The following is a 24,960-nucleotide window of genomic DNA, read 5'->3' as shown; positions in this document are numbered from 1 at the left end:
TTCAGACAAAAAGTTTAAACAGTATGAAAAGGTAGCGTCTTGTATGACTGATCCGCCTCTTGAGCCAAATATTTCATTGTTGTTGAAAGCAGAGCAATTATTCATGTTTGAGACTTTCAAATTACATCCAAACAATTACTTTTTTTATAATTATCAATTAACGATTTTGCTGGCCCAAACAGGACTTCCGAGAACTTGTTCGCTTTTCTCTCAGTGTAGACCTCTGTTATATCTAGTAATAGCAGGGAACAGTGTTTTTCATGGGTACAATCGGCACAGCTCTTTCACAAATATCATCAAGACGAGAAAATCAATTACAGAAATATCCCAGCAACCACTCAACTAATCGAGTTTGAGTGGTGCGCATAAAGTAAGTTCCAAGGAGCGTTGAATACCTTGGAAAGTATATGATTGTGCAACAAGTAGTATATTATTTATCTGGACATCCTTCGATGTGACTGCAGTGCAGTGAAAAAAGAAAACTTTCAAGTATATCTCACTCGCGTCAAGAAACTTGTTTATTGATAATTACCCAGTATTGGATTTTTGTACTGAGAATTAGCATTTCTCGATTCAAGATTTCTACGATGACGGTCAACACTAGATTAATTCCTCGATGAATCAACGTATTAGTTATGTCGAGTTATGTCGATCTTGAGATGAAGGATCTAATACATGGAGAGAAATGTTCAGTAAAAATTACGAAACTCACAATTCGCAACTCACAATTCACCGATTACGAAATCGACTCAGAAAATTTCAGTGACGGTATCGTAAATTTTCGCAGGAGATTCAGGTAAAAATTACGGAGCGCTATGGTAAAATTCTGTGACAGTTCCATAAAATTTTCTACAACCATATTTCGCTCCGGAATTACGGAAAAGACACGTCATGTTTATTGATTATTTTTCCCAATCGGATTTCGACCAATCAGAGCGCAGTATTTGAGGCTACCCGACAGTTTTATTTCGGATATTTCCTCATAGCTTTTGAATATTTCGCAGTAGTTCTTCATGTTTTTACCTGAATATTCCACAATAGCTCTTCATTTTTTCGGCTCATTTCAGATAGAATCTTATATTTGACAGTCTATGGAAATCGGGGTATTCTATTAACATAATTTGTTCAAATCTTCCCCAAATCACCTCCTACTGTTGTCCACTGCACTCTGCTTGGCCAAAATCCGGTTGGGAAAAATAATCCAACAAATACCCCTCGAGATTCAACATTAATCGGGTATTTCCCTTAAGCTCCCCTGCAAACAAAACATCGTGCCAAGTTTTGCAGAAAAAGCCTTCGCGCAAGCGCTCGGGGTTTTTAACCTGCCAAACTTGACACCCTCAAGTGTTTGCAACGAAACTATCGGGAAATACACCATAGTTTTGAAGCTCTCGGGGTATTACTACTGAATAATTCTCTCCGTGCAATGCAAGAAATAATGAACTGAGGGAGAACCTAGTGGTGGCAAAAATTCGTTGTGTTCGTATACTTGGATTTTTTCAGGGGGAAAGTCGGTCAAAGGGTCACAAGGGTCACGAGGGCCAAAGTGTCGGATCTGTCTTGGATTTTTCCAGGGAGAAAGTCAGTCGACTTTCGCCAAAATCGATTTTTTTAGCTGGGTGAACGTTGATTCCAACTATTTAAGCGATGGGCTATTCAGAACTCTCAAAAGTATGTGGAAAAAGTGAAAACTGAAAAAGTGTTTTTTTTTCAGATTTTCAAAGGGTCAGATTTTCCGTTTTTCCAGGGGAAAGTCGACTTTCGCCAAAATCGATTTTTTAGCCGGGTGAACGTTGATTCCAACTATTTAAGTGACGAACTATTCAGAACTCTCAAAAGTATGTGGAAAAAGTGAAAACTGAAAAAAAAATGTTTCACCGGGGGCCAAAGTGTCAGATCTCGGATTTTTCTAGGGGGAAAGTCAACTTTCATTTTGGAGAATTCACGTTGACAAATTAACATTAGCCTCCGTCCACCCGCTAAATCTTAAACAACAATACGAGTAAGAAAAATATCCCATTCATAAACAAACAACAAAGTGAAGCGTTAAAAAACAGAAATAGTCCACCGCATTGGACCAACGTATACAGACCTACGTAGCCGGGTAGTCTATTTCGAAAACCGCGGATTAGGGAAAATGTCATAAAATTATCCAGGTGATCAGTGTCACCAAGAGCCATCTCCGATAATTATAGAAAATGAATGCTATTCCAAGAGCTGTTTCGAATTTTTGAAAAGCTCCAACAGAGTCAGACATTCTGACACATTTCCAATAGCGCAATGTTGATGTAAATAATTGGGTCATATTCCATCTGCACTAGTCACATTATTTATGCATAAATTCTTCAATACGTAACGGGCCCACCACACATTTCTCATTTCCACCATTCTTGAAAACGGAATGAACTGAACAATAAACAGCACTCGCATCAACTTTCTAGTAACAGTATCATTACTGAATAATCAATAATAGTCATCTATTTCATTACGTAACAACAAAAACAGTGGCACAATATACCCGATGAATAATCCAACAGAGGAAGCATCGTTTGATGACATCACAATCAAATAGAAGGAGACAACTTAATTAAAACTTTTCAATTTCTCATTTCAACCTGGAAAATACAGCTCCAACATCAACGAAAGAGAAAAATTAAACCAGTTGAAACCCCCAGATGAATTTTTAATTTCCCTAGGGATAGCTGCACCGAATTGGGAGCCAATTATGGCGGAGTAAAATCAAGCATTTAAGGATTTATAAATAGATAATAGTGAAATACCATTGAGATAACTTTTCCAGTCCAAGAATTCAAGCGATATGACAGGATTAATAAAATCCCAAAATAATTCTCTACTCTTGTACTGGAAATGATTTATCCAGAAGAGTCTCACTAGACAGATAATGCGATTTGAGTTATTGGCTGATATCTCCGGTATCTTTATGATTTAAACGATCTCCCGGATGATGAAGGTCTCGCCGATGAAATAAAAATACATGTTCGGAAGGCTTTTAAGTCCATCGAACGTTATTTCGCCAGCTGGAGTACTTGAAAAAACTACTCATTTGTAATAAATGGGCAACAGTATTCAGAATTGATGGAGTCCTCAATATGTTCGCGATAAATCCCTTGAATCTTTCAAGAACTATTGAGTTTCAACAGAAACACTAGAACATTTTTTTATAGGCAAATTGGAATTTTTCGTGTACTAGTACAAGAATTTTTCTGAAGAATTTATTCTATTCATCTATCTAAAGTCGATTGCATTTACACAACAATTTGAAGATTCCTACGGAAATATAAAAAATCGGAAAATAAACATCGAAATCCATGCAGATTAGTTCGAAAATATTTTTTAAACCACGAGTTTAGATGAAAATACCAAAAAATATTTCTTGCAGTTCCTGAAATTCTGTGAAACAAGTGTCTTCGAAAAAATTTTACTAGACTACACAATTTTACGACTAGATTGCAAAAATAGAAATAGTCTTTCCAAAAAAAAATTATTTACTGTGCAAGTAAGAAATGTAATTTCTAACACTACTTCCTCGTTATTTGATGCTCCCATACATATTTTCTTCCCGGCAAATGTTTACATGAAACGAGGGATAGTAGTTTGACGTTTCGACTATTCACTAATCGCAGACAAAAAAGGAATTCTTGAATGAAATAGGAAATCCGCAATAATTTTACCGAAAATCGTTAGAATTTTTCTCCATGTAGCCCACGAAATGAGATTATTTTATCCCAAGAATCAATGAAAAGCATTTCTATTCATCTATCCGTGTCAAGTCAACTGTATTTACAAAACAATTTGAAGATTCCTACGAAAACATAAAAAATCTCAAAGTAAACTTTGAAATTCATGTAGATTACTTCGAAAATATTTTTAAAACCCCTAGCTTCAGACGAAAACATCAAGAGATCGTTCTTCTAGCCCATAAAATTCTCTAAAAAAAAATTCTCTAAAAAATTCTCTAAAAAAAAATTTGGATATTGTAAATAATGTACTTCAAAAAAATTGTCAAATGAATTCTTAAATGAAATAAGAAGTCCCCAAGAATTTTACCGAACATCATTAGAATTTTTCTCCGTGTAGCCCACGAAATGGGATTCTTTTATCCCAAGGCAATGAAAAGCATTTCTATTTATCTATCTATATCAAGTCGACTGTATTTACAAAACAAATTGAAGATCCCTACGAAAACATAAAAAATCTCAAAATAAACTTTAAAATTCATGTAGATTACTTCGAAAATATTTTTAAAACCTCTAGTTTTAGGCAAAAACATCAAAAAAGCTTTTTTTTAGCCCATAAAATTCTCTAAAAAAAGTCCCTCAACATTCTCCTCAGAATTGTTGTTTGAATGTTGTAAATAATGTCTTGAAAAAAATTCTTTAAAAAAAAAGCTTGAAAAAATTTTTATTCTACTGTGCAAGCAAGAAATATAATTTCTAGCACTACTTCTATGTTATTCGGTGCTCCCATCACGAGGGATAGTAGTTTGGCGTTTCGGCTATTCAATCAGACAAAAAATGAATTCTTAATTGAAATAATAAGAAATCTTGTAATTTGGGGACAAAATATTTTTTGTAAATATCTCTCCATAAAAGATATTTTTATCCGCCTCTTGAGCCAAATAATTCGTTGTTGTCGAAAGCAGAGCAATTATTCATGTTTCAAATTCGCACAAACCAATTATTTTCTTAGTAATGTCCAACTAACGATTTTGTTGGCCCAAGCAAAACTTGTTTGAGAACTTGTTCATTGTTCTCTCAGTGTACTATTTCCATAAAAAACCGATACTCAACATTATTCCCAATTTGGAGCGCATGTGCCCTCGAAATTATCAACACACACTGTCATAATGTTTTAATGAACTACGTGTTATGTATGTATATCTCAATCACGCAATATTCCAGTGGATGTCACGCTGAATTCACGGTTAATTAATTTCTCAATTATAGTGATATGCCCATAAAATTCTCTAAAAAAAGTCCCTCAACATTCTCCTCAGAATTGTTGTTTGAATGTTGTAAATAATATCTTGAAAAAAATTCTTTAAAAAAAAGCTTGAAAAAAATTTTATTCTACTGTGCAAGCAAGAAATATAATTTCTAGCACTACTTCTACGTTATTCGGTGCTCCCATAACGAGGGATAGTAGTTTGGCGTTTCGGCTATTCAATCATCAGACAAAAAATGAATTCTTAATTGAAATAATAATCATGACATCACAGCAATCTTGTAATTTGGGGACAAAATATTTTTTGTAAATATCCCTCCATAAAAGATATTTTTATCCGCCTCTTGAGCCAAATAATTCGTTGTTGTCGAAAGCAGAGCAATTATTCATGTTTCAAATTCGCACAAACCAATTATTTTCTTAGTAATGTCCAACTAACGATTTTGTTGGCCCAAGCAAAACTTGTTTGAGAACTTGTTCATTGTTCTCTCAGTGTACTATTTCCATAAAAAACCGATACTCAACACTATTCCCAATTCGGAGCGCATGTGCCCTCGAAATTATCAACACACACTGTCACAATGTTTTAATGAACTACGTGTTATGTATGTATATCTCAATCACGCAATATTCCAGTGCATGTCACGTTGAATTCACGGTTAATTAATTCTCAATTATAGTGATATGCACCCAGGAAATGAATTATGAAACGTACGAATGTATTTCGCAAATTATTTTGTGATATCGAGCGTTCATGCTGGACAGGTACAGTATGGTGTGAATTAATTATCTGATTTGTTTAAGAAGGGGACTGTTTAAATCATTTCGAGCGCTCTGGGGGGATAAATTAATTCATTCGGTTGTTAATTATTTCGGAGCAAGGGGGAGGGGTTTGTTGTATTGTTGAGAGACACGTGCAAGGTTGGAGGGGTGGAGGTTATGTCGATGGGCTCCAAAATTATTTCTGTGTCATTTATGTTTTATTTTGGCGACACTCACTGGGACTCGTTGTTTCGAGGAAATTCTCGGGATTATTCTTCGCAGTGACAAGGGACGTCTCATTGGATTGTATTCACTGTTTATTGGATATTCCGAATGCCGGTGTTTATCCGAGCGGATTCAACAAACGCGTGTCGGAGCACTGACCACTGAACCGAATGGTTTATCGAACTCGTGGCGCCATCTTTGCTTTCAAGCGGGAACTTTTAATTGAGACAAGTGTTTATTATCGTGTTTGATGGAATTTAGGGGTATGTAGAGGTACTTTTAAAGGAGATTTGGGAGGAATTGCGAATATTTATAGCGTTTTTCTTTGCGTGTGCATTATGGGGAATTGCATTACTGATAAAGAGGTAAAATAGAAGTCTTGTCTCTCCTTAGGACTGAGTCGGAATGAAGTGTTTTACTGACTTCTCGGTAACACAAGAGTGTGGGAAATGTACACTTTTGAGTTTTTCGAAAATGTTAGGGACTCATTGAGTTTTAACGAAATGGGATCATTTTTTTCCGCATGAAAAAAACAATTCAGTGGCGACGTGGTAAAACGGTTTAAGTCGACTTATCTCTTAGCTGAGTTTTCGAGGAATATCTCCGAATCTAAGGGAGATAGCGAAATTTTCGTCTTTATCTTTTTTGCAGCTCTTAATTTGCTCTACAGAGAAGGTCCTAACAAAAATTTAGCTATCTCCCTTAGATTCCGAGATATCCATTGAAAATTGGACAGTAGTCAAAATTGACTTGTACCGTTTTACCACTTCGCTACTGAATTCATCCCATAATTTATCTAACCGTTTCTGTTTATCATTATTGAACAACTCCTTCCAGCCAATTTGGCAAAATTTAAAACATGGGAGAATTTTCATTTTTTTAAATTTGAAGTTCTTGTATTTTTGCATATTTGTGACCGTAAATTGGCTGGAAGGAATTGGTGAATAATAATTAATAATTATTATTCACCAATTAATAATTCTTTCCCTTTGTAATGAGCGTACACTGAACCCAGTTGTTAAATCTATTTCTCAGATGTGCACAGACGAAAAAATTTCATAGAAAAGCCTAGCGAATTCGGTAGACAATTCTATTGGATTTCTATTGAAATATTCGATAGAAAACATTCTATAGAAAAAATCAATAGAATTCAATTTTTTTATACAACTTTCTTTATTGAGATGTTTTCTATAGAATTTCCTGGGCTAAAATTTTCCAAGTTTTTTGTTTGATTTTCTTAATGAAAAGAAAAAAAAAGAAAATGAAAAAAAAAACTTGAGCCGACAAAATTCTATAGAAGAATGAAATTCGATTTACTCTTTCTATAGAATATTTTGTATTTAACATTTCAACAGGATCGGCCAAGAACTAATATAACATTTAATAGAAATCCAACAGAATTACCTAGCGCATTCGCTAGGCTTTTCTATTAAGTTTTTTCGTGCGTGTGAGCATTAAAAAAAACGAAGGGGTCTATTTTCCCCTATCCTCACTTCTTCTCAAAACACTATCATTTTCTTTCGGTTAAAACATTTCCTAAATTTCATGAAGACGAAATTTCGCTTTAGAATTAAGAAAATTTCCCCAGAAGTCCGTTTTGTTGCCATAATATCCTTCCAATTCCTTACAAAAATGGGTTTCTGACGTTAAAAGATCAGCTTCCAAGCGTTGGCCTGCAATTTCCTCAATTTGCAATCATTAACATTAAATAAGGATTCGACATAAGATAAATCTTTGGTACCAAACCTATTTATTAGTTAATCATTACAAAAATATTCCACTTCTAGTTAAATCCATAAAAACAAGATATTAAATTCCATAAAAAAGAATTAAAATCAAGAGTTTAAGGAACAATTTCCATTGCATTATCGTGTTTGGCTGAGAGAGCGACAGACAATCGTGGTCGTATAGCAACGTCTCCTTTGAGATTATTCGCGAATGTGCACTCCTCGAGGGTCACCTCTCTAACGTCTTTCAGGAGCTCAATGCTCCCCGTCTTGCTCTCCACCCCAGTGATGTATTTCTCAGTCTCCATGCGAATGGCGTACTCCTTGAAATTCGAGAATCTGCAACGAACTGCATGAAAGTCGACTCCATCCTGCAGCTGAAAATCGAACAAAAGGGTCAGAAGTAGCTGAGGAAAATGGACATTCATCTGAATTTAGACAAGGACCATTTAGCATTATTATTTACCTGCAGGCCTTCAATGCAGTCCTCGAAATCACAATTTTCCATCTGGCATTGTCCAGTGTTGTGAATAACCACAGCAGTTCCAAGCCCCACAAAGGATGAGTTCTGAAGAATAAGTTTTCCCTCTGGGAGAACGACTATACCGAGCTTAACGACACTCTGATTCGAAGCTACTATTCTACAGTCAATTATTCTCACTGTGCCTTTTCGTACTAGTATGCCTGCCTGCAGTTCACCAAGATCGAGAGTCAAATTTTGAAGAACCACCTGAGTACGTCAAGAATGTGAAATTGGATGAATATAACAACAACTCGATGAAGTGCATAAAAGAATTTTATAAATTTATAAATTTTCCAGCTAAATGACGTGAATTTTTTTTTTGAAAATGTATACCCATTCAGTTCTGTCCAAATTACATTTTGTAAAATATTAATATTTTTTTTAACATTTTCTTCTCATAAATAGATGAATGAACTAGAGTGAAAACGGTTGAGCATTTTCTATGAGGTGTCAAAATATTTCTCAATATTTTCCATTTAATGGAAAAAAATGTCGATTTTAGTCTTTAATCATAAAAGAAGTATTGATTTTTTATATAAGACGTTGAGGTAAATCCTAACTTTTCAACATTTTTTCTTTAAAAAACCAAAACGGACTTGAAATTCAGAAAAAAATTATGATTCCGAACATAATCGAATTTTCTGGAAATCCTTCGCAGTTTTTAATAATCTTCAAATTTATCGTAAGGGCACATCTACTTTAAGTTTTTCATTTGCCATTAGATCCAGTGTTTTTTTTACATTGTCGTCTATTTTTTAAAATTTTCGATACCTTCTGTTTAGAGAGACTATTGTTTGAAAAATCATCGAAAAAGGAATTTGATAAAAATTTGATTCGAAAAGATTTGATAAATTTCTTGCGCTCATCAAAGTTAGAGTTCACGAAAAAAACTCACAAACATGAATTTTTATTTTTTTGTACGTTTTGAATTTTTTTTTCGTCGTTACACTCAACGTCTAAACTGGAGTTTATTCATAGTACTTCAACTGGAAATAATAACATCGAGTAAATCACTAGAATAGTCACCTCTCCTCCAGAGAAATCGAGAACGGAGGGTCCAGAAGTGCTCTCCTTGGCACTCACAATTGTACTCCTCCTGTCTCCGATCCCCACGATCCTCCCACCCTCCTCCAACCCTCCAGCTCCGGATATCAAATGTTCGCCCTCACCCAAGACAACTCTGTCCCCCGTCTCCGAGCTGTGAAGAGCCTCCTGCATGCATCCGGTGGTTCTGTAGGAATACAATAAACATAATTACATTATATTAATCCGATAAAATTTTTCATCTCCGATTTTTATTCTTTGCTATTATTTTTAATGTATTCTATCAAAATGTGAGGGTAGAAATTGAATTGATGGGTATTCTTTCATTATTTGAAAAAATATATCAATTTTAAAACTTTCCGGAGACATTGAAAAATCGAAATTTTTATTTTCTTGCTGATCACGTATCTCTGTTCTTTTTTTCACTTTCTTCCATTGAAATTAGATCATAGAAAGGGAACATATTGATATTTTTTCGTCATTTAAAAAAAAATCAGTTTTTAAATTTTTCAGAAAAATAAAAAATCGTTTTCTTTTATTTTCTTGCTGATCATCTCTCCCTGCATTTTTCTCATTTCCTCTCAATGAAATCAGATTATGAAAACGAAAAATTTCATTTTCATGATCTGATTTCATTGAGAGGAATTATTATATTATACTGATATTATTTAACATAAATATCTCTTCATTTGAAAATGAGAAAAACTTTTCCCACAATTTGTATACTACAATGGGAATAGAATCCAATAAATTTAATTTCATCTAACCGCAAAGAAAAATTGGAAAGAAAACAATAAAATAAATTAATATAACATAATATAATCTAGCTAGTGAAAAATAAACTAACAATGTACGAAGGTAAATCTGTAGCTAGTTTACGGAAATGAATAAATCTGAAATTCTCTAATAAATGATTTCATAAGTATTATACTATTCTTATCAAATAAGAGTGGGATAATATTTTGTAATATTGTCTACAAAAAATGTGCCAGTTCTCCTACTCTTCTTATCACTATGGCCCGGTTGTACCGGTTGTACCAAACCCAGTTAAAAAAATTCTCTAATTAGTTAACAATTAGTTTTTTTAGTTTTTCAAAACTATAAAAAGTAACTCAACCAGAAAAATAACATCGAAAAAAGAAATACTGTAGCTTCGATTCCACATCGGTTTCATGATTTCCCATTGGTGAGAAGTCATCTAAAAGGGCCACGTCCAGGAGGGTTAAACTTGAGATTTCCTAGTTGTCTTATCTCTATTTGAAGAAAGATACTACCAACAGTGTTGTAAGGCACTTTCTAGTCTGATAAGTACTTTTGTCCCTTTAGGTCTTTGATAACAAAATAAAAATCGTTCTGTTTATTATTGTGGAGGAGTTTTAAATTTTATTATGGCTATTGTTTTTCGTTAGATGTCTTTGGAGAGAAGAAGGACATTACAAAGTCTAAAAAGCAGCAATAGTCATGAATAAAAAATGTAATGACCACTTTTAATTCCCTAAAAGTTCACTAAGCACGTGTATTTCCTCAGTAAAAAAGTAAGTTGTAGAGATTTCTTCTGGAAATCTTCTTATTTCTTGTATTTATATTTTATTGTAAATGTTCCGTAATTATCCCGTTAGAGCACCCGTTCCGAAATTTTTTAAATGAAAAAAAATTCTCTTGAAATTGCAGCTCTCTATCTCAATCCTAAAACGCCCCTCAAGAGCCTTGTTTTTCCCATAAAACAACACGGGAATAACGTTTCCCATAAGAATAACACATTTCTTCCCATAAGAATAATTACACTATTGTGTGATGTGAACAAAAAACTAAAAATTTCCGTTTTCCGTAAAGTAGTTCATTTACTCAATAATTTTCTATGATTTTAAAATGTTTGGGGGCATAACAAGGGGGGATCGGTTCGAATTTTCCATCAAAATCCCGCGTTATTCTTATGGGGAAAAAACAACGTTCTCGGCGGACCTATTAGAATTGAGAGAAAAAGCTGAAATTTCGAGAGAATTTTTATTTATTTATTTCGAGTCTTCTGAGGGGGTGGCCCATGAAAAATTCCGATACGGGTCACCATAATGCATACATAGAGACACCATCTATTGTTAAACAATTAAATTTGTTGTTAAAAAAACCATAAAATTGACGTTTTTTAACCAGATATTTTTTTAAATAAAAAAGCCATTTTTTTTTTACAACAAATTACTGATCTATTTTTTCTCTAACACGCATATTTTTCAAAATAAACAATGTTTTTGAAAAGGCATTCTTGGCAGTCTTAAAATTTTGACTTGCCATAACTTAAAAAAAAAAAATTATTTCCACTTTTTTTCAGAAATTGGCTTATCGCGGGCCCCTCCACGCATTTTTTCCATCGAAATAGGATGGAATGTCCCATATTCGGCCTTCTTAGATCATATTCAGTAATCCCAACGCAAAAAATAGGAAACTAAAATTTGAGCGATTAGAAAGCTTCCACTCGAAAGCAAAACCCATTTTCTCCGCCGGTCGAAATATGGCCAAAAAAATTGCGGCCGACCGTATCTTTCATACAGCTTTAATTGTACGTGGATACGTCCATGGTCTTTCCTTCTTTCTCGAATTTCCTGGAAACTCCTTGCATACCGTCGAATTTTCTGGAAACTCCTCGAATTCCCTCAAATTTTCTAGAAACTCCCTGAATTCTCTCGAATTCTCCAGAAACTCCTTGAATTTTCTCGAAATTTCAAGAAACTTCTCGATTTACCTCGAAATGTCTAGAATTTAGAATCTAGAATTCCAACAGATAGCGCTGCACATAAGGACCATTTCCCAAAATGCCCCCATATTGAAACCATAGACGTATCCACATAAAAAAAATAAAAATCATGGAATAAAAAATGAAACCCCCTCACTTGATGAAGACATCCTGGGGCAGGAACTCCTTGGCCTTCTCCAGGCTGCCCATGGTCTCCCCCAGTTCCCCCCCATGCCACACGAAATACGCCTCGACCTTGCTCCCCCTGCTCTCCCTCCTCTTCACCTCCCCCGAATTGATCCCCGAATGAGGGTTTCGTTGGAGCATGTCCCTCATCGACGGGTTCTCCAGCACATCCATCTCAGTCTTGATCTGCTGGAGCCTGAAATGCAGCTTGACGAGCTGACAAGCCTTGTCCTCGTCCACGAGGCACTTGGTCTCGCCCTCCTCATCGGAGATGTCCTCCTCGAGCCTCGAGATCTTCGCCGAGATCTCCTTCCCCTCCCTTATCAGCGTCCTGATGATATCGCAAGTGTCCTTATTAACATCCCCCCGTTTCATATCGAAGAACAGTCTGACCCTCGTCTCCAGGTGGCTCGTCACCCAGTCCGCAGTGTCATCGTCATCAGTGTCCCATGGCATCCACAGATGATTGAAGAAGAACCTCAACTGGTCTACGCAATTGGCTGTTCCCTCAGCATCTATCGCTGAGTTCTCCTGGTTCCTCGTGGGGTACAACTCTACCAGCGGAACATCGCACTTCTCTGGCAGGTGAATCTCGTCCTGCACTGCGACGATCTTCACCAGTGCCGACAGCTCGGAGAAGTCGACGTTCTCCACCTGGACGACCACAATCGTCGGGTAGTGGATCTCAAACTCCTGGCAGGTCAGTCGAGGAATCTTCCAGAGGGCCTGCCACCCCACTGGCTCGATCACCAGTTCAACGTGGAACGTCCATTCGTGTTTTATCCTCGATGCGGGAACCACTGTTCCACGACCTGACAAGATCTCCTCGAGCTCCACCAGACGCTCTTGGAGACTTTTGTCGAATGTGTAAATTTCCATTTTTGGAGTTTTGGGAGGACCAATGGGGAATCACTCTTCAATGTGATTGCTAGGTTTTATTTTGGGGGTTTGCAGAGGGTTTTGGGGCTGTTTCCAAGGAGGGGTGATGATTTGGGAGCTGGAAACACTGATGAAGACTTCCGTGGAGCACTTTTATATTTTTCTAATCGTAAAATTAAAATTGTTCTTTTTTTGTTTGAGGAAGTTTTAGATTTTATTGCGATTGTTGTTTTTGTTTAGAGGTCTCTGCAGTGAAGAGGGATATTTAAGAGTCTACAAAGCACCAATAGCCATTAATAAAATTTGTAATAATCAATTTTCAATTTTTTTTTGTAATTTGTAATAGTCAATTTTAGAGATTTTTCATAGGAATTGATCATTAAACTTGAGATTTTGTAGTTGTTTCGTCTTTTTTGGCAAAATATATTGTTTCCGATTTTTAAAAATACCAATTGAAAATAATAAAAACTGTTGTAAAGCACTTCCTAGTCTGATGAATACTTTTGCTCTTTTAGTACTTGGATTAGAGAACTAAAATAGTTTTGTTTACTACTGTGGACGAATTTTAAAATGTAATTTGATTATTGTTGTTGTTCAGAGGTATTTGGAGTGAAGAAAGACGTTACAGAATCTAAGAAGCACCAGTAACCATTAATAAAAAATGAAATAATCACTTCTAAATCCCTACAATTTCACTAAACACCTGTACTTTTTCAGAAGAAAGTCAATTTCAGAAATTTCTCGTGAGGAATTGATGTTTTAATGGAATTGTAGTCTCTATTTCGAGAAAGATATGATATTCCTTTTCAAAAATACTAATTAACAATAATGAACAACGTAATAAAGCACTAGTCTGATAAATACTTTTATTCTTTTATAGTTCTTGGATTAGAGAATTAAAATTGTTCTATTTATTACTGTGGACATGTTTTAAATTTTATTATGGCTATTGCTGTTGTTCAGAGGTATTTGGAGGGAAGAAAGGCGTTACAAAATCGAAAAAGCACCAATCGCCATTAATAAAAGGCGTAACAATCACTTCTAATTCGAATTTTCTAATTAAAATTTTCGAGTTTTCTTTTAAATAATTGATATTTTACAGTAATTGCTCATTAAGCTTGAGAATTTCCCGTTGTGTTCTCTCCACTTGAAGTCAGTGAAGAACCATCTGATCCTCCCAAATTAAAAATCACTCATCAACAACGATAAACACTTCCTTGCTTCCCCAATTAAACAACAAAAATTATTTCACCCATCATTATGAAGGAGTTAAAGGTTTTGTTCAACTCTTTCGTTTCAATTTGGAGCAAAGAAAATATTCTAATGAGATCAGAAGCACTAACAGGCACCGATAAACACTGTAGCAGTCACTTCTCGCGAGGCTCAAGCCTGATGAACACTTGGATATCAACAGAAACACGTGAATTTAGGATAACTGGAGCGCGTGTCCTTCTCGAAGCGTGGCTGCACGTCCATTGAAGTCTCTCAGCTGGGCGAGCCGTGCTCGACCGTTTGAATTGTCTTTTAAAACTGGAGAGAGCGGCTCTCATTGGCTGGAGACGCGCATGACTAGGCGTGGGGACTGACCTAACCTATTGTATATCAACTCAATATCAACAAACATAACGGAAGGGGTAGAAGACCCGGAGTTTGTTCAGCGCTTTTGTTGAATAAAGATAATTCTCGCCCCATTCTGTATTCTTAGATTGTTCAGGAATTCGGTGTATTCATAGAGGGGAATGGCTACAAAAGAGGGCGAGAATGAGGAGAAAGGAGAGACTTTTGATGTAATTATCGGGCATATTGAGGATATTCTCATGGGTGAGCTTGTTTGCCCCTCTATTCGGACTGTAATTTATGTATTTTATTTTCCAATTTTTTCTATTTGACCGTTCTCGTATTTTTTAAGAACCTAAATTCCAAGAAACGCAACAATACTTTTTGGAGAAGTATTGGAGAGAGTTTGACTCGGTGGAGGAGAATAAGCTGATTTATATGGACATCTTTGATGAGTATGTGAGTGAAAAATGACGAGAGATTATGGGAATTGGGGGCCAGGGGGTAAAATAGACTCTCACTTATCATTGATCTATAGGAGCGGGTGGGGTAAAATGGACACCAGACTTTTTTAAAATTATTCATAACTCAGAAACAAATTTATCAATTGAGCTCAGTTTAGGCTCGTCACAAAGGGAAATAATTGTTCTTTGTATTGAAAAAAAAAATTATTAAATTTCATCAACATTTCAACCGGTCATTAACATTTGAAAAAAAGTCAAAAGTGTCCGTTTTACCCCAACCTCTCCTATATTTCAGTACACTGAGAGAAAAACGACAAAGTTCTCAAACAAGTCTTGCTTGTGCCAAATAAATAGTTTTTTGAAAATTATCAGAGAAGGAATTTTTTGTGCCAAACATGCAGAGAGTGCGCCGGAATGAAAAAGTTCCGTCGCAAAAATAGATTTAGTAGTTGAAAAAAAATTGCATTCTCTGTGCACGCAAAAAATGTCATTTCTAGCACTACTCCTTCGTTATTCGATATTCCTATACGCATTTTACTCCCGAAAAATCTTTGTTTTATGCGAAAAAAGGGATAGTAGTTTCTCGGTTCGGCTGTCTGATAATCACAGACAAGAAATGAACCCTTAAATGAGTAGCGAAGCGGTAAAACGGGTTAAGTCGATTTTGACTATTGGTCAGTTTTTGACGACTATCTCGGAATCTAAAAGAGATAGAAAAATTCTTGTCATGACCTTTTTTGTAGAGTCAAGTGAGGGCTATAAAAAGGGTTATGAGAAAAATTTTGCTATCTCTCTTAGATTCTGAGATATTCATAAAAAACTGGCCAAAAGTCAAAACCGACTTAACCCGGTTTACCGCTTCGCTACTGAAATGAAACAATAATGATGATATGATAGCAATCTTGTAACTTAGGGACAAAATGTTTGTTGATACGTTTTTCTCTATGTGGGATATTGTCATCCTGAAAAGGCACCGTCTAGTGTGAATTATCCGCCTCTTGAGCCAAATATTTCGTTGCTGTTGAAATCAGAACAGTTATTCATGTTTGAGACTTTCAAATTCGAACTAAACAAATTCTTTTTTGGCATTTTTCAACTAGCGATTTTGTTGACCCAAACTAGACTTGTTTGAGACCGTTTTTGTTTTTCTCTCAGTGTAGTGAAGTGGTAAAACCGTACAGGTCAATTTTTTTTTCTTATTAAACTTCCGAACCCCTTTCGGACTCATTCAGCTACCAATAAATGTATTACAATTTATCATTACATAGTAGTAAAATATATAAATTGTAATAGTCTCTTAATGTTAGTTAATTAGTTAGTGTCTTTGTTAAACATATTTTATATCTGAATTGAACAATTTTTGAAGAATTTTGAAATAGCTTTAATGTTTTTTCTTCTGAGGGACTTTAGGATATCTTGAATATTCAGTGGTCTGGAGTTTAATGATATAACTTTGACTATTGACCAGTTTTCAATGAATATCTCGGAATCTAAGGAAGATAGCCAAATTTTTATTATGATCTTTTTTGTAACGCCGCTTAAGAGCTACAACAAATATAATGACGAAAATTTCGCCATTTCTATTAGATTCGGAAATATCCTTCAAAAACTCAACTGGGAGATAAGTCGACTTAAACCGTGTTACCACTTCGCTACTGATTTAATTGAGTTCCTTTTTCTATGGATGATTCATTTTTATAATGCGATTGTGAGTGCATGAAATTTAATACATTTGAAATTTGAATGACGAAAACGGAGCTCTTCACAAGTGAATGAAGTAATCGTGAGAGCGTTCGCGTCCACTGAGAAAAAAGAATTTTCCAAATATTTATTTACTTGAGAGACAATCATATTGCTCTAGAGAGTGACTACGTTAAACATGATCTTGGATGAACTTCTCCAATGATTATTCATTTTTTCCGAATTTCTTACTTTCTACAGGTAAGAATTCAGCAGCGAAGCGATAAACCGGGTTGAGTTGATTTTGACTATTGGCCAGTTTTTTACGAATATCTCGGAATCTAAAAGAGATAAAAAATTTTTTGTTAGTACCTTTTTTATAGCGCCAATTGAGGATCATAAAAAAGGTTGAGAGATAAATTTTGCCATGTCTCTTAGATTCCGAGGTATTCATCAAAAACTGACCAAAAGTCAAAATCGACTTAACCCGGTTTATCGCTCCGCTATTGAATTTTGTTTAATTTCTTAATATTTATAATTATTGAGGGAGTTCACTCAACGTTATAACTAACATGATTATCTTCTAGAGCAATATATTCTTCATAATTGAAACCTAATGAGAATTGCCTCGGAATGAGTCGACTGGAGAAATACGATATTGAAGAAATGAATACTTCTCTGAAGTAAATGCATATTTGGCAAAAAAAAAATTTTTTTTTCTCAGTGTAGCCTTGGATGGAATAAAAATTCAACAAGTTGGTTGAGCAAAAATCTTGGGGGTATTAATTATTGTTAATTTGAGCAGCATAAGGCCATTGAATCGTATATTGAAGAGAGTCTGAAGAGAACAATTCCTGGGTTTTCTATGGAATCCCTCGTGAAGCAACTCAGGTAGAATGAGGAATTTTAATTAGGAGTGGGTGGAGAAAATGGACACTTTTTACTTTTTTCAATTTTCATAACTAAGCATAATTAACAGATTCATTAGTTGAATGTCCAGTCTAGGCTGATTACAAAGGGGAAGAATTCTTCATTCAATTGGGGAAGAAAATATTATTCCATGTCATTAACAATATAATGAGTGATTGGCATTGAAAAACAGCCAAAAGTGTCGATTTTGCCCTACTTCTTCTTACTATGAAATATTTTTCATCAATTTTAGCTATTAATTTTTTGTATTCTTTGCAGTGATCGCAGTCCTGAGTTAGATGGTGAAGTTTTTGAAGTTCTGGAAACATTCACTGATTTTTTAGCATTCAAGGAGATGATTTTGGACTACAGGGCGGTAAGTACGACCTCAAAATTGTGAAAGAAATATTTTTCACTCAATTTTTTTCGATTCCACTTATTCAATCCAATGTATTATGAATTATTCAATGAATATTCATCTCCAAATCGCAGTGAATTTTCGATTAATTGAAAATGTAAGAATATGTTTGCCTGTATTGTCCTGATTTTTAGTGATTCTCATGCAATAATGAGTGTAAATCTACTGATCCCATTGATTTTTTCAATAAATTGTGAATTTTCGATGTCAGAATCCCTAGAAATTGCATTGAAAAAGTCATTTGGCATAAATTTCAATGAAAATTTGTAATACATAATAATTCCCTGAAAATATCTAAATTCCAGATGAAAGAGGGTAAAGTCCAGGACCTCAGCAGTGGCATATCCATCACCCCAATGAGATTCTCAGACTCAGACGACAACGAAGGGTGAAGAACCTCCACAACCGTCCCAACACCAAAGATCTCCGTCCAGAAATCATCACATATCAATCACCCCTTGACTATAACTAGTCCTAGACTACTATGATTCGTACAAGAAGAACTCAATAAAACCACATAATTATCAATTCACGTATATTCACTGAAACAAACTGTCGAACTTACAAAAATCAATATCCAAAATATCAGCATAAAAATGCTTGAATTACACTAATCAAAATTCACAAAAAATCCAAAGCTCATCGCCCTCAATGCATGAGGATCTCCATCTGCACGAGTTTACTGTTCGTCTCATTGGGCATTCTGTAAGGAAGTGTCCCAGCAAAACTAGTCAAAGCTCTGGCCTGTTCCCTCAGATCCCTGAGCTGCTGTTCCCTGGCCACTTCATCCCCAGGCTCAGACGCCCTCATCTTCTGGTACTGCCTGTAGATAATCGTCATGGTAGCCAGAAGGACATCAGAAAGAGTCCCAGCGACCTCTGGAGAGACTCTCCTGAGCGCAGTGACCCTCTCATCCACCTCCTTGACATTGAGAGGCAGCAGTTTCGAGTCAGCAATTGTCCTCAGGGCTGTCTGATGCTGCTCGTCGTGGAACTGATCGAAGAAGACCATGAGATCTCTCAGGGTATAGAATGCAGCCACCAACTCTGCTGGGACCTGAATAGCAATTCCTTGGTACCTACGAGGAACAATAGTTGAAATTATAAATAAGGAAATATTTAGATAGAAGAGGAATTCATTGGGCGAATGGAATTCAACAATTGCTGTTGCGATTGTAAATATAATTGATGGAAACTCGTTGAGTCAGGAATCACATAATTGTTTCGATAATTTTTGTTTTTGGTTGCTTGTTTCGCAATTCAAGAATCAATACTCTTGATGTAAGAATGAACTGGTTATGATTTAAGAACTCTGGGAAGGTATTTTTTACTGAAGAAAGAAAATCGAAAAAAAAAGAATTATCGTCATTTTCGATATCATTATTAAGCTATTTTATTCTATTCTCGAATCAAGAGTAATCATTCTTAATTTAAGATGTCCAAGTTATTTCAACATTATTGTTCATTATTATGGCTTCCAGATTATTTCAACATTCTTTTTTCGTTGAAATGCGCCCGAAATTCTGTAGTGAAACATCAGAGTTTCGATTCAAGTTTCAATTTACCCTAAATTACCCAACATTCGGCAGTGAATTCATCATTTATCATATAATTCATCATTTTTTTTTATTTTGATGGTCTAAATTTGATTCGCCTTTTTAAAGCATCAGGAAGTATTTTGAAAATAAAAACAAACGAAAAAGTCTACTTTTCGGCGAAAATGGAAAAAAATAATGTAAAAATCATGATTTTTTAATATTACGATCTTTTTCTATTTCTCTCAAGCATCATCTTCACATCTGCAGTTTATTTCACATGAACCTGTAAGAGATACTCGAATATCTTTATGTTGATTTTCACATAAAACTCTGGGTTAAATCCTAATTTTTAAACATTTCTTCTATGAAAAACCAAAACGCTAATTAAATTGAGAAAAAAATTAGAATTTCGAATCTAATCGAGTTTTCTGCAATTTTTTGCCGTTTTCAATAATCTTTGAATCTACCGTAAGGGTAAAGCTACTTTAAACCGTTTGACCACTTCACTACTGAAATGTCAATTATCCATTCTGCCCCACCCTCCCCTATAAAAAAATTTCCCCTCTCAATTCCCTTCAAAATTATAAAAACAATAATAAAATGACAGCTCACCTCAGACTGATATCAGTAGCAATAGTCTGCAACCTAGACCTCAAGGACCCCTGAACATTCCTCTGGCTCACGACCTGCGCCAGCAAAGTGCACATGATCTCCAGAACCTTTTCATGATTCCCAGCGAGATCGTACATCGTCACAGAGTCCTCCAGTAGCCCCTTCCTGTACAGAGTCTCAGCACAAATATTAATGACATCATCAGTGTTGATGTGGAACTGGTCCAGAACTCCCGGCAGTCTCCTGTCCTTATCAATCTTTCCAACGAGTAAAGCTCGATTCTGAGGGGAGGCCTCCACCGCCATCTCAGCAGCAGAGGCTGCGAACATGTTCCTCCCATGAGGATCCTTCATGGATCTCAATAGAAAGAGGTAATGGAGACTCTCCTTGGGATCTGAGCTCTCAAATCGTTTTACGTAGAGCAGAATCAATCGAGCCAGGTTCAGGCGCTTCGCAGGGGGTTTATCAGCAGGATCCACTGTTATCAGTGGTGCTAGGACACTCTGGGATGGGGCCAGGAGACTGTGCTCGTGCATGGCAGCTGCCAGGTGAACTGCGTGGGGCAGATGCTTGGCTCCAGCTCCTCTGGCCAAGAACTCAATTGCAGCTTCGAACTGTCCGGTCAGGAAGAGCATCGAGAAGTACAGGAATGGTTGCTCATGAGCGTGGTAATAACTCTCTCCGTAGACCTGTGGATATCAATATCCTTCATTTCACATCGAAAACCATTCAGAAAGGAGAATGATTTGCGGAATTAATCAAGTGTGATAATTAGTTTTGTTTTTATGATGTGATTTTTGGAAGTGTTTGTGACTGAAGAGACAGTGAAACAGTGATTTCGAATGGATCGTCCATGTGTCAATTATTTACATTAAAATGGTATGTGTATGAATTATTACATGAATCATGCATACGTGGAAAGAAGAGTAAGATCAGTGTAAATGATATTATCATTGAGATTTTCCTATTTGAGATGTCGAATCATCAAAGTACACTTTACCAAGGATTATTTTTTTTATATATTTCACTTATAAATAAATATTGGGAACTGTAAAAACTTGCAGGAACATTATTTTTTGGAACAGAATCGATTTCTAAATATGGACACAATTACTATTTCAAAAAAGGCCATAAACATTAAAAATTTGAACTTTTTAAATTATCTGATTATCAAGTTTTGAAAGGAATTTCAAAGAAGAAAAATGGCTGAAGTATTTGATATTCTCTAGCCTAAATTAATTAAATTCCTTTTGAAAATTTTTGTAAACAGAATATGAAAAATGAACCAAATAATATATAAAAATAGAATAAAAACCATTGTTAGGATATTTTTGTTAATTGTTTTTCTACTTCAATTTACTTCATTATATTCTAAACTTTCGTGGGGAATCGTTTCATTTCCGCAATTAAAAATTGAAATAATTCACCAAAAAGATTCAACGCCATGGGAAAACTATCATTATTACTATTCTAAAAATAATTGTTTCCTTTTCAAATAATTACTTTCTCATCATTTCCCATTTCACTAATCAATTATCATGATTTCATGAATATCTCGATGATAATTTTCATCTCCACTATATTTCCAAGGATAAACAGTATACATAAACCCTATAAATTGCAAAAAAATCATCACAAACCTCCAAAATTGTTGTTTGCAGACTATCAAGAGTCAACTTATGCTCCGCATCAGTCTGCTCCCTGACTTGACAGAGCTTCAGCCACAAATAGTCATCAGCAGTGCAGATGACTTCGGAATGAAGATCATCAGGCTCGCAGGGGACAAGTGCGCAGTAAGCAGCCCGTTTGAAGGGATCTGTGGCCGACCTCACGTGCTTCCTGTAGTGCAGTTTAACGATGGACTCTCCCCGAGTGCTGGGGCGCCTCTGGGGGTCGTTGGAGGCCTCCTCCAGAGCCTGACGAAACTCCTGGAAGGACGAGGAGCACTGGTTGAGGCACTGGAGAGCAGCCTTGAAGTCCCCAGCCCTCATGCAGTAGTAGATCAGCGGCCAGATGGGTCTGTCGTCCACGAGGGCATCCTCCAGGTCCCTCGTGTTCTGGATCCTGATCCCCACGAAGCTCTTCACCAGGGGAATCGTCCCAGGGATGCCTCCACGCTTCGCCTGAGCCAGGTTCTCGTTCACCAAAGAGTTCATGAAGTCTCTGTAACGACTCTCCAGGTATTTGCGTGCTTGGGAGACGATCGTTTGCTCGACCTCTGGACTGGTGCGGGATTTTATCTGGTCGCCTCGAGGGGTCGCGGGGATGTTCACCATGACCTTGACCATGTTCCACATGTCGAGGATCTTCTTGTCGTTGAAGGTCTCTGCGGCTCGGGAGAAGACGTTGAAGAGACTGGGCCGAGAGATGCCACGGAGGACGTGGTCATTGTAGACTTGGAGCTCCTTGGCGTAGGCTGTCTCGATGTTCGAGAGACCGGAGACCATGGAACCAGCGAGTTTTGTGCGCTGGGGAATGCCTCGGAGGTCCACCAGCTCACCTGAAGGGGCTGTCATCGCGTTTATTATCTCGAAACGCATCTGCTTCCACTCACCCAACATGTGCTCCATTTGCTGAACTCGGTTGAGCTCGAATGTCTGTGGATGATTATTTTTTTGGATTCATGGGATGTTCACATACAGACGAGGTCGTCTAACTTTGTATTTTTACAGTTCAGATCATTCTACATCCCCGAGGCGAATATTTTGAACGGAAAGGTCGGGAGACGGTGACTGATTTATCCTAGTTATGTCCCGTTTAGAAGGTTTCCAGGTTTTCCAAGGATTTGGATGAAAGACTTTTATCCACGTCAATATTAAGATTCGTTTATAACTAAATGAAAAATCATTTCTAATGAATAAAATTATTACGAATGGAATTTCCTTATTTTTTTCTCATTTTTCTAATGGAAAAATTGCAGATAATTATATAATAATAATAATAATAATAATAATAATAATAATAGTAATAATAATAATAGCATAAAATTTTTAGTTTCCAATTCTTAATTTTCATTACTAGACAAAAAAAACGGAGGAAAGAAAAGAGGAGGGAGTTTTTTTTCCTATTTATTCCATCAAAAGACAAGGATAGAAATCGAATTTATGGGTATTCTTTCATTATTCGAAAAAGTATACCGATTTTGAATTCATTCATGTTTCCCATATTTGAAGAAAAAAAGTAATTCCCACTTTCCAGCGAAACAAATGAAGAAAAACAAATTTTTCCATTTTCTAGTCGATTATCCTTTTATAAAAATTTTTAATCTCCAATTCGTGATTTTTGTTATTCAATGCCATTCATTACATTCATCATTCTATCAGAAGAGAAGGATAGAAATGGAATTGATGGGTATTCTTTCATTATTCGAAAAGATATTTGATGGGGTTATTCGTCGGGAGGACCGTAAAAGGTGCAGTTTTACAGTTGCCAAAAATAAATATATCAAGAATAAGAATGAATCGAATTAACTTAATGTAATCCTGAAGACGGAAAAGGTGAAAAAAATAAAATAATATAGTATAAATTAATCTAGCAACGGGCGCGAAGTGACAGTTCGTTAGTTATTTATGAAAAAAAAAATAGGCTAGAGGAGAATTACCGGAGATTTTTTAGGTTTTTACAGGGCTTTATAGAGTAACAAAGTAGTTCCCAGGATGAGACAGATCTTCGAAAAAACCGATCGAAGGTCAGAAAAGATTTTGCAAATCTTTCAGACATTAAACTCGAACGAAATATTCGACTTGAGCAACTCCTTGGAAATCCTGGAAGCCTCGTGAACGGGACATAACGAGAATAATTCAGTCAGGACTTTTCAGGTCAAAATATTAAACTCGAGTCATTTCTAATCAAACTTAAAAAATGTGAAAATAGAACGATTACAGTGTTTCCATTCAGAATCAAAAACACCCCCTCCGAATGAAAAATTCTAAAAGTACTCACATCCTTATGAACCTGTTCAATAATCGACAAAATAGCATTTTCCTTCTCATTCCTGAGATAACTGACGATGTCAGTATCAGCGATGGGATCCAACGGTTCAAAAGTGCGTCTAGCACTGAGTGAATTCAGCTTCTGTGATATCTGGGGCAGATCCACTCCCCTGGAGCCTAACAACAGGTGCCTGCAGCAATGGAAAAAATGTCAAAAATCCCATGAACTAACAGTTGATTTAAAAAACATAGGGGAGGTTAGGGTAAAATGGACCCGTTTGACTTTTTTTTAAATATTAGTGACGGGTTGAAATGTTGATGAAATTCAATCTTTTTTTTTTTTCAATACAAAGAACAATTCTTTCCCTTTGTGATGAGCCTAAACTGAGCAATATTGATACATTTGTTTCTCAGTTATGGATAATTTTGAAAAAGTCTAAAGTGTCCACTTTACCCTACCCTGCCCTAAAAATAAAAAATTCGAAAAAAGTGGATTGACAATTCTTACGCTTGCACTTGTGTATCCTGAGTCCCACTCTGCGTGACACGAGACCACAGCTCGTTGGAGGCCTCCAGAATCTGCCTGAGATTTCTCTCGACTTGGGGAAGCTCTCCGGACCCCTCAACAGCGGCAGAAAGCTGCTCCGCCGACCTCAGAAGCTCATTAAAATCCGAATCACCCATTTTTCACCGATTAAACATTAATTTACGCCCTCAAAGGCAACTGATAACCTCGACAAACGCCAATCCACACCGCGTGAACCGGCTGCACACTAAATTTGCCGCCCAAATCCGCCTCGCAGTGACCAACG

The 24,960-nt window shown here is 36.1% G+C and overlaps 4 protein-coding genes across 9 annotated transcripts in view; 1 reads left to right on the top strand and 3 right to left on the bottom strand.

Moving 5' to 3' along the window:
• LOC107048591 (RNA pseudouridylate synthase domain-containing protein 2) overlaps positions 1–6,091 on the bottom strand; it is a 222,949-nt gene extending 216,858 nt beyond the window's left edge. The window contains exon 1 of the mRNA XM_015271822.1: positions 5,965–6,091. Within this exon, the coding sequence (XP_015127308.1) occupies positions 5,965–6,027 (63 nt within the window). The 5' untranslated portion in view covers positions 6,028–6,091. The remainder of the gene's footprint in view (positions 1–5,964) is intronic.
• Positions 6,092–7,683: 1,592 nt separating this feature from the next.
• Positions 7,684–14,510, bottom strand: LOC107048593 (protein nessun dorma). 6 transcript variants are annotated; one of them, XM_015271825.2, is made up of 5 exons: positions 14,140–14,510; positions 12,132–13,312; positions 9,229–9,433; positions 8,146–8,409; positions 7,684–8,056 (listed from the first exon to the last, which is right to left on the bottom strand). In XM_015271825.2, the coding sequence occupies exons 2-5, from the start codon at positions 13,037–13,039 to the stop codon at positions 7,796–7,798; spliced, it is 1,638 nt and encodes a 545-aa protein (XP_015127311.1). In that variant the 5' UTR covers positions 13,040–13,312; positions 14,140–14,510; the 3' UTR covers positions 7,684–7,795. The 6 variants fall into 6 exon arrangements, with proteins under 6 accessions (XP_015127311.1, XP_015127312.1, XP_015127313.1 ...); XM_015271826.2 differs by having other exon boundaries at positions 12,132–13,285; XM_015271827.2 differs by having other exon boundaries at positions 14,292–14,510.
• A 122-nt stretch (positions 14,511–14,632) lies between these two features.
• LOC107048662 (ADP-ribosylation factor-like protein 2-binding protein) lies at positions 14,633–18,595 on the top strand. Its single transcript, XM_015271965.1, has 5 exons — positions 14,633–14,860; positions 14,949–15,055; positions 17,546–17,631; positions 17,929–18,025; positions 18,373–18,595. Exons 1-5 carry the CDS (start codon positions 14,779–14,781, stop codon positions 18,457–18,459), a joined length of 459 nt encoding a protein of 152 aa, XP_015127451.1. The 5' UTR covers positions 14,633–14,778; the 3' UTR covers positions 18,460–18,595.
• LOC107048661 (nuclear pore complex protein Nup93) lies at positions 18,586–24,909 on the bottom strand. Its single transcript, XM_015271963.1, has 5 exons — positions 24,657–24,909; positions 24,159–24,339; positions 21,857–22,813; positions 20,217–20,905; positions 18,586–19,145 (listed from the first exon to the last, which is right to left on the bottom strand). Exons 1-5 carry the CDS (start codon positions 24,830–24,832, stop codon positions 18,716–18,718), a joined length of 2,433 nt encoding a protein of 810 aa, XP_015127449.1. The 5' UTR covers positions 24,833–24,909; the 3' UTR covers positions 18,586–18,715.
• Positions 24,910–24,960: the final 51 nt, after the last annotated feature.

This window comes from Diachasma alloeum, unplaced genomic scaffold (assembly GCF_001412515.2).
Source record: "Diachasma alloeum isolate Michigan unplaced genomic scaffold, Dall2.0 Dall_scaffold_00195, whole genome shotgun sequence".
NCBI classification, from domain to species: domain Eukaryota; kingdom Metazoa; phylum Arthropoda; class Insecta; order Hymenoptera; family Braconidae; genus Diachasma; species Diachasma alloeum.
The sequence above is the reverse complement of the archived record's forward strand: the minus strand, read 5'-3'. Positions and strand labels throughout refer to the sequence as shown.